The sequence below is a fragment of the Carassius auratus genome, chromosome 39, assembly GCF_003368295.1.
Source record: "Carassius auratus strain Wakin chromosome 39, ASM336829v1, whole genome shotgun sequence".
NCBI lineage: Eukaryota > Metazoa > Chordata > Actinopteri > Cypriniformes > Cyprinidae > Carassius > Carassius auratus.
Window position 1 is genome coordinate 11,992,741 of NC_039281.1, and position 18,275 is coordinate 12,011,015.

Genomic DNA, 18,275 nt, shown 5'->3' on the forward strand with positions numbered 1-18,275 from the left:
AATAGGATCCATTTTCAATGAAACCACAACATTTGTGCATGTGCGTGCCGGTGAGAGTGCCTGTGCTATAAAGGACGGGGCATGTACAAGTGTGTGCACGTGTGATGAAAGTGTTTGACAGCAGCCCTGCCTGGACAAATTGCTTTTGAGATGTGCCAGCACAAATGTATTTAACTCAGAGTCCAATAAACCGTGGCAGGAGCAGTGACATCTCTGTGCTGGATCTTTGTCAATGTTTTCTTTAAGTCTCTCCCTCCCCGTTTTATTCCAGATCAGGAATGCATGAGTTGAATTCACTATTAACAAGACTAAGACTACACAGGTAACAGGATCAGCTCTAATCAGTGTGGCCTGAGAAAGCTTGTGTGGGGATTTGAGGCTTTTGTCCTGCATTTTCAGAGGTGATCTCCCCCCCCCCAACCCCCCCGGCCCCACATTCAATTATGATTACTGAGGCAGCATTCCTCCGTCCAGGCAGAGCGTCCTCTTTAATTTGCTCTTCATTCTTTTATTGCCGGTCATAGAAAATCCTGCAGAAAGACACCAAATGTGCTCTTTTACCTCACAATGAACAATGGCCATCTCATAAGTAATGGCACTGGTAAAGAGAGAATCTTCTGAATGTGAAGATGGCAGGAGGAGGAGCGAGGGGGAAAATAACCATTATCCAAAGACATGTTCTATCTTGTAAGAAGTCCTGTTTTCTCCAGCCAAATCCCCTGCTGCCTTGCTCAGAAAATATTCAAGCTTTCTAATAGAGATGTGAATGGCAGATAGGGAAGAAGTTATGGATTTATCCAAGACTGAAGAAGAAAATCTGAAATTTAAGAGAGAGAAAAGTCATGTATCCTTGGCTTATCGCTCAGAAACACATGTAACAACACCAGGCTCTCTGTACCTCCAAGCCAGAGCTGGACTGAACCAGTTAATACTATCTTATGTTGCCCTCTACTGACCAATAGGCTGAATCAGTGCAAATCTTTGGAGAAAATACTACACTTAGCTTTCCAATGTAAAACCACCTAATATATTTGTCAATACTGGGTTGAGCTAGGCTTATAAATCACGTTTCAACATGTACACTTTTAGAAAAAAAAAGTTAAGGGAATTTTACACAGTTAATATGTTTGGCAAGACATTGAAATTAGTCTATCACAATATGCTGTTGGTGGATTACAATGGAATTCAAAAAGGCATAGTCTAATGACACTAATTATTTAAAAAGAATCAACATTAATTGCAACCACTAAATCACAGAAACCATTTTAAAATTTTGGTTGACTTATTAATAATGCATTATTTTTGGTCATACTGAAAATAGTTATACATGCTTGCAAAATTATTTTAATAGGTTTAGGTCGACTGCAATCATAAATACCACAAGATGGCAGTAAAGTAATTAAAATCGCAGTAAGTTTTGGTGGGGGGAAAAAGGCACACAAATATTGATAATCTTGTTTTTTCATTTTATGTTAATGAAATGGTCTATTACAATACCACTTATAAAGCTTTGTGTATTCAGACCGATTGAAATTTTAAATCTTCAGCTAAGCCAAGACAATATTGTTTTCCACCATTGGGCTGAAGAGTTCAAATTATATTTTCATCAATGTTCAGATTTCTTGGTCCCTCTGAGAGTCAATTTCTCCACTGGAGCAGTTACCAAGTAAAAGGAATCACACCATGGTATAGAGTTCAACTCCATGGTCTCCATATGGACTGGGTTGGAAGAGAAATGGGTTCTGGTCTTAGAGCCAGTACAGGAGACTGTGGTGGTGTAAAATCTCTAGCCAAGTTAGGCAGAATAGGATGATGCTCAATAACAGGCCTATGGAGTGAAAATGGTGTTATGAGAGAAAACACTGAATCAAGAGGAGCAGGTAGGAGACAAGGCCTGGAAAGATATGGAGGCGAGTTTCTGGGAAAGGAGGATAAGCTTGCAAAAGTGGGAGAGGATGGCAGGGAACTACATTCCGATGATAATGAACTAGGGGGAGAAGTAGATTGATGCAAAAGTTTAGAGCCATACAAAGATGATTCAGGGTGTAAGAGAAGTTCCTGGTGGTAGTTCTGGTCTGATAGTGATACAAGGAAGTCTGTCTGGGCAACTGGTTCACTTACTGCTTTGGAAGCAGCAGTTAGACTGACCCTGAGTTTCAGAAGAACCTCTTTCTGCTCAAATGATTTAAACCTCCCATAGAAGTCTGATGCACAGAGGTCACTGGTGGGGCCTACAGAAGCAGACACAAAAGACTGGTTCCGAGCGGCAATGGAATCAATTTGATTAGATTTCACTGCAGAAAGAGAGAAAAACATTAGACATATTACTACAACAAACAACAGCTATTAAATTCAGATGGGTGAAGTAAAAAGAAAAATCTGTATAAAACCAACCCTCAGTTTTTCTTGTGGTCTTTTTGATGTATTGAACGGCAAGGTCTTAAATCTCTGATTTTTCCAGTTTAGGATTTTGTAAATGCTGTGGTAGGAGAGAGGCATTATAGGGGGTTGTCAAGGAAATAGTGCAGAAATAATGTGAAGCAATGCATCATAAATCGAGGGCAGACACTCACCGTGTCTGCAGTGTTCTTGAAAAGATCTCTTAATGCTTATAGGTTATGGTTGATTCGATCCCTTCTCTTCTTCTCTATTACAGGCTTTAACTTCTTTAAACGAAATTGAAACATGATAATTGTTAGTAATTCTATTTCCAATGCTATCATTAAACAACGTTCAATTTAAAAATGAACATTTGCAGGTCCAAATATTTGTGAATAATTGTTTGCAGCTGGGTTCATATAACTTAGCCTACTCTTTTGATGTCTCCTGTCTTCGTCATGTTTAGAGAGTTCGCTCTTCACACTAATTCGAAGATGTGGGGAACTGCTGAATTTGAGCCAAAGGGCAATTTTAAGCCTCTGGTGTGGCATTTGATTTGATTTTGCAAATATCAGCAAATAGTTTTGAATAAACAGCTGAGAGCAATGCTTGATGTGAACTACACACATTTTGGTGTTTAAAGTAGCATAACAACCGTTTTGTCTGTAGGCCTACACTGAAATTGAAAACTTAAAGTAAAATAAAAGTGGTAACCTGCATTCGTAAAAAAAAAAAAATACGCTGTTTCATAATGATAAGAAAATTCTACATTTAAAAGCAGAGAAAATACTATGCATTTTTGGAGTCGCGCGCCAATGCGAGATCAGCTCGTGGCCGTCAGTGAGAAGTACCAACCCTATTTGGCGAAAGGGGGATGTGAATAGGTGTGAATCACAGGCTTTTAGAGCAAATCTGTTAAGTGTGCTGTATGGAAGTGTTTTGATAGAAGTGTGAGCGATTAGGCCAACCATCTTTGTCCCACGCATACATTTAATGGTCAAGTGGATCATCAGGAATTAAGCAAAGCAAAACAATTCGAGTGACGTTTGAAACTTTCTGAAACGTATCTAACGGCTATTGGAAGAGAGTCCAATGTGTTTTTTTAAAGGTTTAAGTCTATTAATGCACATAATGTCTATTAATAATCATAGCGAATTGAAATTACAGCAGATAAAAAGCCTAATCGCCTTTCAGTGGTTCTTTTAAATATAATGCATCTGAATGGTTCAAACCCTCTTTGATAATCTTTGACAGTACCTTACCTGAATAGCCATCATTTAAACATCCCAGTGGGGGACTAAATGGGTCATTATTGGCTCTTACTTCACAATTGACATTATTTACAGGCTTTCATCCAGCATGCATGTGAATATTAATGAGGGGCTAGCTCAAAGACGCATGTGATTGGTCCGTCTTCTTTTATCATTCATAATGAGAAGAGTAGGCGTGTACTGACTGTAATGACTTGAACTCCAAAATGATGCCTTTAACCTCACTTTTAATTGCGTTAATCTCAAAAATGGGCAAAGAAGCTGCTGACATACGGAAACAAAAAGACTCGAAACGGGTAAGAACATTTTATTTGTTCAATGTATTTTTATACCTCTGGAATATAATCAGATAAGCTTTAGGTTATTCTTACAAAATGTGATATGAAGTCTTGTTACTTATCATGTTAAGGCTTTTAAGAATGATATTTTATGATGATATATAAACTACTTTTAATGTTACAGGTTTCAAAACCTCTCATGGAAAAAAGAAGGAGAGATCGCATTAATCAAAGCCTAGAAACTCTGAGAATGTTGTTATTTGAGAACACCCACAATGAGGTAATTTATTAATAAATAAATAACTAAAAATGTACTAATAGCCTGTTTATAAAATGTCTTTATTGGAACACATTTCTTCTTCTTTCTAATAGAAACTCAAGAACCCTAAAGTGGAAAAGGCTGAAATCCTAGAAAGTGTTGTGAACTTCCTAAGAGCAGAACAAGGACTGGGAACTGAATCTTTTCAAATCACCAGAGGAAAAGGAGCATATACAGAGGAGTCTGATGAGGACCTGAGCTCACAACGTCAGAGCTACCCTGATGGAATGAGGGCATGTCTCATACGAGTCAGCAATTTTATTGCTAGCAAGAGCCATGAGTTTAGACATGGAGTAGAAAAAGCATGTGAAAACCTTAACAAAGCACAGCCAATGCAAGTCCAGCTACTCTCCGCACCATCCCACAGGGAAACTCAGGTGCTTCTCTATGAGGACTCATCACTGCCAGCACAACAGCATCCCACTCATGTCCAACTGAGCAATTCCTGCACACCATCTGGCTGTGCGAAACTTGCACAAAGAACTGTTATGTCTGCTCCCACCACGACTTCAAGTCCTAAGCAACCTGTAATGCTCTGTGATGCTGTCTGGAGACCTTGGTAGAAGATCCATGTCCCTGCAAAGCTCTCCAAAGACTGAAACGGTCAGCTTGGTCTACAGTGATTCACGATTCAGTGTGGGAGCAGCACTGGGACAATAGACTGAATTGTGTAAATATGTTGATTTTGTACAGCAGATGCCAAAGATTTATTTTGTTATAAAAAGGCATTGATAAATCTGTGCCTGTGTAGCGTTTGGTGATCTTACAGCCAAACAAGCAAGATACACATTTTGTGCTGAGATGTATGTATTTCTTATTTAGAACTTTGATACTTTCATATCAACAGAACTTTTTTCAAGATTTTACAAAATCCATATTTGATTAGTGGGGTGAACATTTCAAGTGTTTTTTGTTTGTTTGTTTAAGAAATAATTTAGAGCAAAATTTTGTCATTTTTATTTTTTCTGTGGTTATTGCCATATATTTGTGTTCTTTTAACATTGACATGAACAGTACTTTTTATTTGCTGTTATTTTCTTGTCAGCAGAATGTGAAATGCATAAAATATTTTCTTACATTTTGAACAAAGAATTAAACCTCTCTAAGGATATTCTTTTATTATTGGCTCTTTCTAATATTTGCATGTCACTTAATCCATTTCCTGAGAGATATTCAGCACTGAGCGGCATTGTTCTTCAGACACGGTGTGAATGTTTAGCGTTCCAACGTGATGACGGCTGATAACTCGATTAAAGGTTATTTTAATTATTATTTTTTTATTAGCCATCCATTCTCTCTCTTGCATCTGATTTTATAGCATACTGTTTGATTTGGTTACTAAGCCCTGTACTGGCCCTGTTGTCTACCAAGCTCACCAAAAGTGAGAATCCAGCATGAAATACACCCATTTATTATTTTTATTTTATTTTTTTATTTTTTTTCTATTTCGCTATTGTAGTGGATTTAAAGGTGCATCTTTGATATATGTACCCTATTTTCTGGATAAATTAATAAAACCAAAAGTTTGGTCTCCATAATCCTATATCAACATATCATCAGGATATCCAAATTAATCTGGGAGCCCAAATGCTTTGGAAAATCCGAATGCGCGCGACAAAATATTTGTGATTTAAATCATGAGGTCGTTTTTCTTTTATATCAGGCTACTTTGACATAATAGGTCAACTCTACTACCTCTTCAACGACTGCGCTATACATGTGACAGTAAAACGGAAAGCATACTATTTAAAGTATTTACAGAATAAAGGTTATCATAAAACAATATGACCCGGCAAGTAGATCTACCACTAGAGAATGGTTTAGCTGTTAACGCTCCTACTCTCCCCTAAATCAACCTTTTCGGCTTTGTTTCGCTTTGTCGCTCTGGGTAAGCTCTTAGATAAACGAGTTTGAGCTGAAATAAGATTAGACCTTTGAAAGATGCCATGCACCGGCTGATGCCTGAACCGGTTATTACAGACAGATAAGTCTACCAAATGCCATTCAACACAAAAGGTGTAAATAGATTATCCAGACCGGATGTATGCTTTTGTCTGTTCTGATCACCAAAGCTCAATGCATGCAACCATATCAAATGTAAATTTTTGAAATGTAGATGTGAAATAAAGTAGTCCTATAAATTATTCTTTGACCACTGGATTTATGATTAGTTCGAGTTAAAAAAAAAACTATTTCTTCGACACTATTTAGGTATATTTTGTACATATTTTTTGCCATTTATTAATTTCATCACGCCTAAAGTAAACTTTTACTTTTCAATTACAAATATTTTAATTAAATACACAGCTTACTTTCAGTGTAATTTATATACTGACATCCTACGTGGTATTGAGAATGGATGGATGGATGTCTTAACACTTGAAAATGAATAGTACAGTTTTTACATATATAATGTCCACACAGTTACACACAATTCTATGTAGTTCTACACCTCTGGATGTGTCAAATTCTTGTTTTCCCAGGAGGTGTGCATAGCGAACAAAAGTCTTGGAGCATTTAATAAGAAAACATGACAAAACTTCAATTTACATCCTAAATATTTTGCACGAATTTTAACTCGATTGTGTTGGGATGGTTTATACACATCTCTTAATGTGTCTGTAAATCAGGCCAATCTTCTTTTCAAAGAATCAAGTTGCCTGTGGTTGATTTTTTTTTTTTTTTTTTTTTTTTTTGCACCATAGGTCTCGCTCTCCAACGCTATCCCACAGCCAATTCTTCAACTTCAACTTATTGCAGCTGTTGCCAAATTATGCGCCAGCGTTAGGTGCTGACTTTCACTTTGAAAGTCACCTAAATCGTGGGAACAACGTTTATAGCAACGACATCTCACTTCAATCTGACCATTTGGCAGAAAACTTTCAAATTAGACCGACGCGTGTCCTGACCTGGTAATGAAAACAAATGCACAGTGAAGAAGGCACGCGCAGTGTTTAGGCGCATGCGTTTTGCCATAATAAACGTGAAAACACTGTCACACACTCTACTTCAACCAACAGATCAAATGGAAGGCATTGTGTAATCACCACCAAAAAATAAATTACATTAAATATTTTTGTTACATTTTGATTTTGGAGTCTTGTGGCACCTCAAAGTCTGGCATAATAAATTTACTATTAGGACTACATCCCACTTTGCCATAATCCACCCTACTTAGTACTACTTCAAAAAGGCGAATAATATTTCAAAGTCTGTCTGTTTAATTAGCTTTGCATAGTATTGCTTCAATAAATAACTAATCCCTTTTGAAGCTTTTCGCCACTGTTTACGAATTGGACTTAGTGCGGGTGTGCTGGGCAACCTGATTTAAAGTCATATACAGCTCCCTTACAAGTAGCGCCGTTCTTCTAATGCCTTTTAAAGTTCGTTAATCTCCGGCGGGTGGGAAATGAAGGGGGACAGGTCCCCCTCCGCGGGATATTAATTGGAGGTAAGCATCCACAATGCGGACGTCTGTGCTTCAGCGCTTCTCCATTGCGCGTCTGACGGCCTGTTCCGCAGGGGCGGATACACACCCTGCTGACCGAGCGCTTCAATGACATTACCCTGAGCAACATCTGGCCGTATGCACCACTCGCCTGCCCCTTTAATTAGAAAAACGAGTCGCCCCAATGGGCAACTCTAAAGGGATTGGCACATGCTGATGCACAGCCATGGAAGCATTACCTGACCTAGGTGGAAATGTTAAAGATTTTATGCATACAGACCCATATGTCTTCCTGTTTCCTTTGATTAATATTATTAATAAATAAATCTATAGTTACTTAAACATGATCTAAGATACTCAACATCATTCATTTTCTAAAAGGAAATCTCAAAACTACACACACTATTCATGGAACTAATAAAATGAACTACTGAGAAACTTCACAGTGTCCTGTTTTTTTTTTTTTCAGTGATTCTTTCCCTCATCGAGGTGTTGATAAAGTCTGTCACATCCTTAAGTTGAGTTTTTGGACACTTTATCAGATCTGTGCTGGACCATGTCCTGGAAGGTAGGGAAGGGACATATGCTTTTAATGGTGCTGGTTTGGTTGATATTCATTAGACAAACTCAGAGCTAGCATGTTTCCTTGCTACTTCACAGACAAGATAAAACAGGAAAGGGAATAATTGTAATTTTACTGTTTTGTAACTGCTGTCTCCCCATTTTACACACAGGAACCTTTCTATTGATTTTGGTTTGTTCAATTTTAAAATGGTTTACTGTATGGCACAACCAAGAAACATAGTGTTTATTGACATCCAAGCTCACCATTCTTCCTCAAAGCATCAATATATTAAATAACACATTCCTTGAAAACGGCAACAAATCATCATAAACATAAACCAAAACTGTATACAGTGAATGTTTGAAATTTTTATTCTTAAAGAGTTCTTTTACTTGCACAGTTCTTGTAATTTATCTTTTAAAACAAGTGCGTAAATTGTGTTCAACTTATCTGTGTATCTTATGGATTATGTGCCATACACAAAATCTATGAAATATACAAAAATAAAAGACAATGTATTGAACGGTGTATAATTTTGTCATGGAATTTTGTGGTATGAATAACCAAGCTTACAATTCTTTATAGTCTATGCACTTGTTTCATGTTAATGATTCATGTTCTTGAATTTAGTGTAAATCTTCTTCTTTTTTTATATTAAAGCAAATAGGAAATTATAAGTCTTGTAATTTATATTCACCTCATACATAAATTGACCCAACTATGATGATTTCCGCTATATTAATTTTTTTTTTTTAAATATTAACTGCAAGGACAAAAAAAGAAGGCAGAGTATAAATAAACTAAATTTATTGATAGCCCAATAACGTCAAACAAAAAACCTACAGTATTCTGTTAACAGACATGTGTTATTAGCAGGCATATTCAGTCTCTGAGTTTTGCTGGATAAGACTTGTGTCCAGAATTATAATCCATTTAGGCCTTCCCAACAGCCTGACCCTGAGCACGCTGGTACTCTTGCTGCATGCTGGACAGAACTTCCCGATGCTGCTCAGACTTTCTCTCCATCTCCTTCAGTAAAGTTTCATAGCGCTGACTGAGATGAAGAGAAGATCAGTTAGTGGTTTGCCTATGAATATGACAAAATCATAATCATGCAGTATGAGTGAATATTCATACATACATTTCACCGTTTATGTATTCCAATCTCTTGCTCACTGTTGCTTTGGCTTCATCTAAATCTTGTTTGACCAAAACTGGTCCAATTAGTTTGTAAACTGTATTTTGGTAATCCAACAATGCAAGCTCCTACAGAGGGATGACATATGGTTAAACATAACATAAATAAATATGTATATAATGTAGCATGATATCATTTAAAATGCAAATATGGAAGATGCATTGCAATTGTGCTCTTACCTCCTTAACAATTTTATTTTCAGTCAACTGTGCCTCCAGTTTCTGTCTTGATGACATACTTTTACTGACATCTGTGAAAAATAAAACGAGTTAACAGCTTCTGCCTTCACAAAACAGACATTTGTGTGCATATTTATACAACAGCAAACAACCCATATTTAAAAAGCACACTATTTGAATCTAACATGTTTCAACAATGGTTAGATAAAGACTCTTAAGAAAACTATTTTTGGTGACTGAGAAAGCAGATCACCATCACATATCTCCACTAAAATCAGTCAAACCTGAAAGCCTGATTTATGACCACAGACACTTCTCTGTACATTGTTAATGTAGTGAAATATATTAAAATGCACGTCAATATGCACATGCAGGGGGATGAGGAATTGCAAGCATGGCTAGCTAGCATTGTGATGCTATACCTTTTTGCAGCTGTTGATATTTCTCCAACTCAGACTGCAACTTCTTATGAATCGCTTCAGCCATCACACCAGCTATTCTAATTTCGAATCCCTTTATATATCGTTTAACTGATAATAAACAGAGGTAACGTTATCGTATAACACAAGCTGCAGACGGATCATGCACACAGAGTGTGGGGCGCACAGGAAATGACGCAATGTTCATATGAGGGTTTTGAAATTCGCCATCTAGTGTTGAAAATAATGAAGCATTTTTTACATTGGTTTTCATCAACGCGTCTTCAAATAAACCACTTGAAATGGGCAATAATAAAAATAAATATAGTATTTTCAATCGTATTTTGCTTGACTATATATTATATTTAAATATTGCGTAGTGTTCAATATAAATAATCTTCATTATATCCACAGTATGTATAGGCGCAGTCCTCCTCCTGTGATATGGGGGCAGTCTATCTGGGTTCACCAAACCTTCAGAAGTGATAGTAAAGGCAGTATGGCAGCGCGCATGGTTCAAATACTAACGTGAAGGTCTTTTTTCGGGGTGTACGTGGACACATATTATCCCGCTAGAAGGTAATGTAAATTATATCTTTGCTTGTATCATAATAATGAATATGAATTTGCTTATTAAACATATTTAAATTAAAACACTGTCATGTGCTATTCATGTAATAATGGATTATACTTTTTAAGCTCTGTTATTATTATCATTGGTATTATCTCTACATTTTCCTCAAATTTTTTTCTATTTATTAGTAAACGTTTGGGAAACTACAAAAAAAAAAAAAAAACATAAATACTTTAATTCTACTGATGGCAGTCACTTATTTAAAATGTGGTCTTTGTTTTCCACTGTGTAATGTTCCACTATTTACTATTGTGAGCAATGATATCTTTACATCTGTTCTTGCTTGCATGTACTAAAAAGTTAAATTTGTAAATTACGAGATGTCACACAACTCTGTATAGAGTTTTGACATACAGCATCATTCAAAGGGCAAACTGGAGTTTAAATATCTCTGGTCATGTGACTATGTACCCCAGCCATGTAAAAACTAACTAAATAAAACAATAAATAAAATAAATAATAAAAGACATGTTTGGACTAAGTTTATTTTCATTTAAATTAACTGGATCCTGTCTGTTAACCAATCACACCAGAGCTGTGTTACATTTTGCTTAACTCAGTACCATTATGTTGCTGTATATCATCATCATCATCATTATTATAATTATTCAGGCACAACTGCAGGTTGGATGTGTGTTTGATATGTTAGAGATTGTTAGTGTGTCGTAGTACTGTAAATGTTAAGTACATAAATCTTTAATCTTAAAAGTCAGATTCTTGTGTATATATGATCTTATAAGGGTTTTGTGCAGGAGTAAAAGTATTATGGTTAAGGACCTGCACTGTAGGTTCAGTCTATAGTTGACAGTTTGTCTGTAGAATGTGTTGCCTGAAGTTTTTCAGAACAGTGATAATTTCAAGTCTGTTCTTTGTTTGTGTGGCACATGAAAGATGGCTTTTTGACGCAATAGCAAACCCGCAAGCCTGTTTTGTGAGAGAGCCAGATAAACTACTCAGTGCTGTTGCTCATTTCAAATGCAAAAAAGAGGCATTTTGTGAAGGAGCAGTAAAAAACATTGCTTTATTCTGAGAGAGGATAACATTTGGTAATGAAACCAATGATATAAAGATATTAAACCGATAACTGACCTAAAATACACTCTCTGAATTTATCACTATAATTTGAACCATAATATCCTCAAAACTTTACATTTGTTGAATGAGTCTAGTGCTCATAAGTGTTTTAATGGCATTATATTTGACAGCAGTGATACTTCAATTTCTGGTTTGGTGTTGTAAATTAGGAGGTAGTTTAGCTCTTTGCTGAGGTTATCACAAATTGCACTCTGCGGTCTTGTCAAAATCAATATGCACCTGGAGGGTATCAGAGGAATTGAGCTGAATTCTCAAACAGCAGCCTGCTTGCTGAATTGCGACATATGCTGCATCACTATTTGTTATAGTTCAAAGGAGGACAGAATCTCAGTTTTGTATCTATGCTCGTTCATTTAGTTGCATTTAGTGAACACATGTTTTCATTTGAAAGCAGGAAGGCCAATTTCCCTGTATCTTCCCTTTTTGTGCAAAATGCAAGCTGGTCGAAGGAATTAAATAATTTTACCAGTCATTTCTGCTGTGCATAAATGTTTTATGCGCATTCCTCCTCATTTATTTCCCAGCTTTTGTCTACTTTGCGAAAACCACAATTGCTTGCACAGCAGTATTTTAAATGGTCTATTCTTGCCTCAACAAACATGTTTTCTCATGTCCGCAAGTTCAATTTTGTCTCAAACCAAAAACAGATATATCAAAAGAGTGGGAATCTAAATGAACTGGCTGGCTTTCAAAAGTTGGGCTGTAAATCTATATATGTAAATGTGGAGCTGCAGAGGGAATAGTTTTGAGGTTTTTAAATCACTTTATAAAGAGTGTCCTGTCTCTCTTTGTCATCTTAAATCATGAATGATGTAGCCCTGCTAATGCCATTGACTCTCTTGAGTGTTTCATTTTCCTGAAACCTGGTTTCATCCCTTTGAACTGAAGTTTGAACAGAACCGCTTTAGGTCTCTGAGGTCTTTTGTAGTATTGCTTTCTCTGAATTTGCATCAAGATATCAATTCACTTTACTGAGTCTAGGAATTTTTTTTTTTTTTTTTTGGCCAATGCACAAAAAACTGAGCCACTTTCATTTATTGCTAATGGTATATTGCCATATTTTCCCAGTGCAATTTAAAATCCCAGAGCTTGGCATTTGCTTTTTATCATTGTTCCAGCCAAAATACTTCAGTGTGAAACATTGAAACAATTCATTTTCAGGCACCAATTGTTTGTACACCTGCTTCATTATTCTCTGTTCAAACAATGTAGGAAAAAATCAAATAGCACTTTGGCTAAAGATTCATTTGTAGCGAATAAACAGATACAGATGTACCATGCAGTGATGGTTTTAGTATTTCCAGAACACTAAGCCTAAAATATGAAATTGTAGACCTAATCAAATCATTATTTTCACAGGGTCAATTTTGTCATGCAGTACATCTTCAAGTCCCCAATATCAAGCAGCGCAACTTGACAATATTGTTAAGAGCAAGAAATATTTCTTTAGCAGCAATGTTTCTTGAGCATGTGACTCTCAATAATGGATGCTGAAAATTCAGCTTAGCCGAGTTTGTTTTACATTTCAGAATATGTTAGAATAACTGTTTTGATCAAATGAATGCAACTTTGGTGAGCAAAAGAGACTTCTTTTATAAACACTGAAATCTTACCATGCCTACAAAGGAGGTGTATTCATGCTGTTTCTTATTTCCTATTCATAATATTTCAAACAAAACATGTCTTTTTTTTTGTTTCAGTTTTTTTCCTGAGAATTTCAAATATTAGTCACAAGCAATTTAATCTAATTTGGAAAGCCGAAGAGTGCTTCAAAGCAGTGAACTCAGCAAGCACAGTGAAGTTTGACAGAACATGCCTGCAGTGCATATTCACTCATCCTCAGACTTTTTTCTTTCATCGTGTATTTTATATCCCCATCACGTCAACAGAGTTTCTTTAAATGGAAAAGAAATTTCATGCATTTTTCTTCAAAACAGTCAGAAACTTTGTTATTGTCAGCACCAAGTAAACCATCCCCCCAAAAAAGTAAATTGTTGCCAAACACAATGTTCCGAATAAATTGCTTCAATTCAACTCAACAGGATTGTTGATTGTCCTCTTCTGCTTCTGAATATGTTAAAACGGTTGGACCTCCTGCCAAGAAGTGGAGGTTTACCAGCAGCCCAACCTTCCGTGACTGCCTCTTAAATTGATTTGAGCTCCAACATGCTATTTAAAACAGCAAAAATATGTTTGGAATACAGCATGAAATAGAACGGCGAAGTGAAGGCCAGCGTGTTATTGGCATTTAAAAGAAAACCCAGAGAGTAATTTTTAACGCAGTGCATTGGTGATTGCAGAGCTTATATCGGCTGCTTCTGCTCTCTTCAGATAGCCTGAGATCCAAGATGTTTCGGTGCTTGTGAAAAGCTCTCTTTGCTTGTCTCCTTGCACATGTTAAGATGCGAGGCTTAACTTGGCATTAAAACCAATGGCACATTCCAACGTGTGGCTAGCGAGGTGTTTATTTCACCTCTGTCCTCATCTCCCTTGCATTTATGAATATGTAAATAGTGAGGTTAACCTGGGAACAAAGCACTGTGAATAATTTAGAGATATTGTTTTCACCTGGGTTGAACAGTCATAGAATGAGTCAAGTTCTCCCGTCATATTTGCAATTAGCCGTGCTGCGAATGAGGTTGAACGCTGAGTGTCTTTTATTGCATTTGGTGTATATCAGATTATGGATATTGTGTGGTTTTTATGACTCATGCTTCCCTGAGCACATATGTTTCAGGCCATTTGAGCCACTTAACTAATTGATTAAATCATGTAATTGACTTTAGTCTTGAATGGAAAAACCAGGTACTACTCTTTTGTCCTTGCTTGTAGCGCTAATTCTTAATAATTGCATTGCCGGTGATGATTTGGTGCTTAGTGGCTGCCGTCCAATCTGCTCCATTGGCTCTGATCTAGACCCATAGAGCGCTAGCTAAGTGTAATGGATCAGCAAAGCAAGGAACCACTGAAGGCAGCCAAGCATAGAAGCTCCTTGAGTGTGTGGCACACATGAACTTTTATCCCTTATCTAAGGGCCTGAGGTCTCACAGCACTTCGCCTCGTGACTGTCTTCACTTACATCTTCTCGAGATAAGGCCGCTGTGCACTCCTTGGAGAGCTTTTATGGATTGGAGAGCTTTTGTGTACCTCACTTTTCAACCTCTGGACAAGTATTGATTTTTTTGTGTTGAATTTTTTATGAATTAAGGAGACCTCAATAATTACCTTTCCCAACAGGCAAAGAGGACGGACAGACGTGTGGCAGGCCAGACACATAGACAATGTCTAAGATATCTAAAGCAGCCAAGGCAGTGAAAAAGTTGGACACTGGAGGTGTGATCAGAGCAATTGTAAGGTCTGGACAAGCGGCTCCTGGGCCTCCACTGGGCCCCATCCTGGGACAGGTACGCTTTCAGACCTCCCCTTTTCACCATTTCATTACAACTTTGTTATTTTATTCTTTCTTTTGTTCATGGCCTTTGTTATGACTCTAATGGAGTGGTTCTTAACCAGGGGTATCTCAGCCGACTTTCAATGGCGCCACAAGATAATTTTAAAATGAGACAAAACAAGCATTAAAATCAGCAGATGTATAGATTTATATATATATATATATATATATATATATATATATATATATATATATATATATATATATATATATATATATATATATATGTGTATATATATATGTGTATATATATATATATATATATATATGTATCTAGAAACTTGGGGACCATATACAGGCTAGGGGAACTCATATTAATGTTAAAAAACCTCAGAAAGTGAAATTTTCATGTCATAGGACCTTTAAGGATGTTCATTTTTCATTTATTTATCCATTCTCTCTTCAATGTTAAACATCACAATGAACATTTCAAGTAACCTTAATTTCTGTAGCGCTTTATTGAGTAGAGATGGTTTGGTTGCAGCTTTACAGTATTAAATGGGAAACTAACAGAATCAATGATTCAAACTTAATCAAATTTGAGGCAATCTACTCATAAACTCAATAGTCTACTTTAACATCCTTACTGTTTATATTAGGAGCTTCCAAACCATTCTAACTCAAACTTTAAATAAAGACCAAAAGAGTTGTCTGAAGCTTAAAACTTTTGGAATCCTGTAATTAAAGCTGCTGTAGGTAACTTTTGTAAAAATATATTTTTTACATATTTGTGAAACCTGTCATTATGTCCTCACAGTAGAATATGAGACAGATAATCTGTGTAAAAATCATGCTCCTCCCAGTGGTCCTATTGCCATTTGCAGAAATACATCGCTCCCGGCAAGAAACAACCAATCAGAGCACTTTGTTGTGTTCAAAATGTAGAAAAATGTATATAATAAGCGAGTACCCCATGAATCCATTTTCCTAACTGTGTTTTTAGCTTGTTCTGAATCACTAGGGTGCACCTATAATAAGTGTTTATATTCTGACTATTTTAGATTGCTTCGGGGGTACCGCGGCGGAGTAACCCAGTACCTTTGTGATTCTTCATAGACATAAACAGAGAGAAGTAGTTCCAGCTACAATGTTCTTCTGCAAGACGCAAGCAGTTCTGTTTATTAACCGCTAGAGCATCAAAAGTTACCTACCGCAGCTTTAAGTTTACAGAAAATACAGTCTGGCCTTTGAATATTGTTGAATATGATGGTGGTCTTTAGAGTTAAAAATGTTGAGACAGCACATCTGCTGTTGTTGCTCCTTTGACCATTTCAAGCTGTCTTTTGCAGGAGTTGAATGTTCAGAAAGAAAATAAGATTTCATATATTTACAACGTAACAAAAAAGTCTGTCTTGAAATGTGATGTTTCTCTGCAGGTTGTACTCATGTTATTCTCCACCATAGGGACTGACTTAACTGTTTAGCCAAATGTTGACACAGGCTTACATCTGCTCTCATATGTGAAGCACATTCATAACTAACAAGCTAATTACAGCTTTAATGATGTCATTACAGTCCCTTGCCCATCATGATGATAATAAACGAGACACTTTTACTTCTGCCAACAAAAGTCAACCTTGCCTCCTGAGTGTGCTTTCATGCTGAAGAAAGCTATTGCGAACTAAATATGAGGTGTAATGAGCATCAGTCAAGCAAAGCAGCTCCATATGTCAGTGAAACTCATGTAGTCGTGTGTTTGTGCATGTATCAAACTGTGCTCTTGTCAGCTCTGTTTTAGCTCTGCTTTGCCTTTGTGTCTGTGCTGCCATCTTTGGCTCAACTTTTATGTGTATTAAACTAAATAAATTGCAGTCACTATGCATTCGGCTTACAGCTCTGGCCCTTTAATCTTCCCGCTTTCTCCCTTCTTTGTTTTTTCTCTAGTCTGCTTAACCATTCCTGACAGGGTATAAGCACATAGAGGTAGGCTGTCTGTCGGCCGGGGGGCAAATTTAAACAAACGAGAGAAATAAAAGAGGGAGCTCTGGAGGAGGGAGGGGAGCTCACAGCTTCTGTGGAGGAGAGTAATTACAGTCCAGAGAGAAATTAACTGAATGGAGGAGAGAAACAGAGGACAGAATAAAACAGGGGCATATTAGACAATAATTCAAGGGTTTTGTACATGAGGTAAATGAGTGAATCTCTGAAACATGTTAACATCACATTTCTCCCCTAAAAATCAAAAGGAAATCTATATATTTATTTGGTAACACTTTAGTATAGGGTCCAATTCACACCAATAACTAGTTGCTTATTAGCATGTCTATTATTAACATATTGGCTGTTTATTAGTGCTTATAAAGTACATATAGCGCATGACATCCCTAATCCTACCCAATACCCTAAACTTAACAACTACCTTATAAACTATTAATAAGCAGCAAATAAGGAGTTAATTGAGGCAAAAGTCATAGTTAATGGTTAGTTAATAGTGAGAATTGGACCCTAAAATAAAGTGTGACCATTTATTCATCATTATAAAAATGTTTCACTGAGACATTATTTTCATGTCAATAGTGGAATAGTTAACATAAAGATATCATTATTTATTATTAACTCAATCAAGGGATGTGCTTAATTTTCCTGAAATAATGTCAAAATGCTAACAAAATGACTTCTATTATGCAAAACCCTTAATTGATTCTTTTAATTTTGGGGTGAAATATCCACTCATTGAACATTATGCATGTCTGTCCTGCTAGTTCTGTTCTTTTCACTGATTTATTGTCATTACTGGAAAACTGACCAATTACAGGGGATATAACATGCATTTAAAATGAAGAGAGAAAGAGGTGAAAGGCTGAGAAATGGCATTCTGGTCTAGTTCATACAGTATTGCTTCATGTGGAACTGTTCTCTGTAATTCAATTAATTTATAGCTAGACTTATTTTTAGCATTTGTCATGCAAGTTTGTCCGCTTTAATGCTTGGTAAATATTCCATGTAAATCATGAGTGAAGCTCTTATAAGCTCTTAGCTCTTTGAAAAATGAGTCCCTTTTCAATTAATATGAATAATAATGGTTTATCAGAGCAGGGG

General features: G+C 36.5%; 3 protein-coding genes and 1 pseudogene across 3 annotated transcripts in view; 2 read left to right on the plus strand and 2 right to left on the minus strand.

The window, feature by feature from the left end:
• Nucleotides 1–1,278: 1,278 nt before the first annotated feature.
• On the minus strand, nt 1,279–2,839 carry LOC113058160 (transcription factor HES-7-like; annotated as a pseudogene).
• A 1,048-nt stretch (nt 2,840–3,887) lies between these two features.
• On the plus strand, nt 3,888–5,366 carry LOC113058161 (transcription factor HES-7-like). Its single transcript, XM_026225835.1, has 3 exons — nt 3,888–3,946; nt 4,113–4,208; nt 4,301–5,366. Exons 1-3 carry the CDS (start codon nt 3,899–3,901, stop codon nt 4,808–4,810), a joined length of 654 nt encoding a protein of 217 aa, XP_026081620.1. The 5' UTR covers nt 3,888–3,898; the 3' UTR covers nt 4,811–5,366.
• Nucleotides 5,367–9,033: 3,667 nt separating this feature from the next.
• LOC113057931 (prefoldin subunit 6-like) lies at nt 9,034–10,262 on the minus strand. Its single transcript, XM_026225549.1, has 4 exons — nt 10,060–10,262; nt 9,638–9,708; nt 9,402–9,526; nt 9,034–9,314 (listed from the first exon to the last, which is right to left on the minus strand). The coding sequence occupies exons 1-4, from the start codon at nt 10,121–10,123 to the stop codon at nt 9,194–9,196; spliced, it is 381 nt and encodes a 126-aa protein (XP_026081334.1). The 5' UTR covers nt 10,124–10,262; the 3' UTR covers nt 9,034–9,193.
• A 244-nt stretch (nt 10,263–10,506) lies between these two features.
• Nucleotides 10,507–18,275, plus strand: part of LOC113057930 (39S ribosomal protein L11, mitochondrial-like) — a 28,412-nt gene continuing 20,643 nt past the window's right edge. Inside the window, exons 1-2 of the mRNA XM_026225548.1 lie at nt 10,507–10,635; nt 15,023–15,189. Coding sequence (XP_026081333.1) covers nt 15,067–15,189 — 123 coding nt within the window. The 5' untranslated portion in view covers nt 10,507–10,635; nt 15,023–15,066. The remainder of the gene's footprint in view (nt 10,636–15,022; nt 15,190–18,275) is intronic.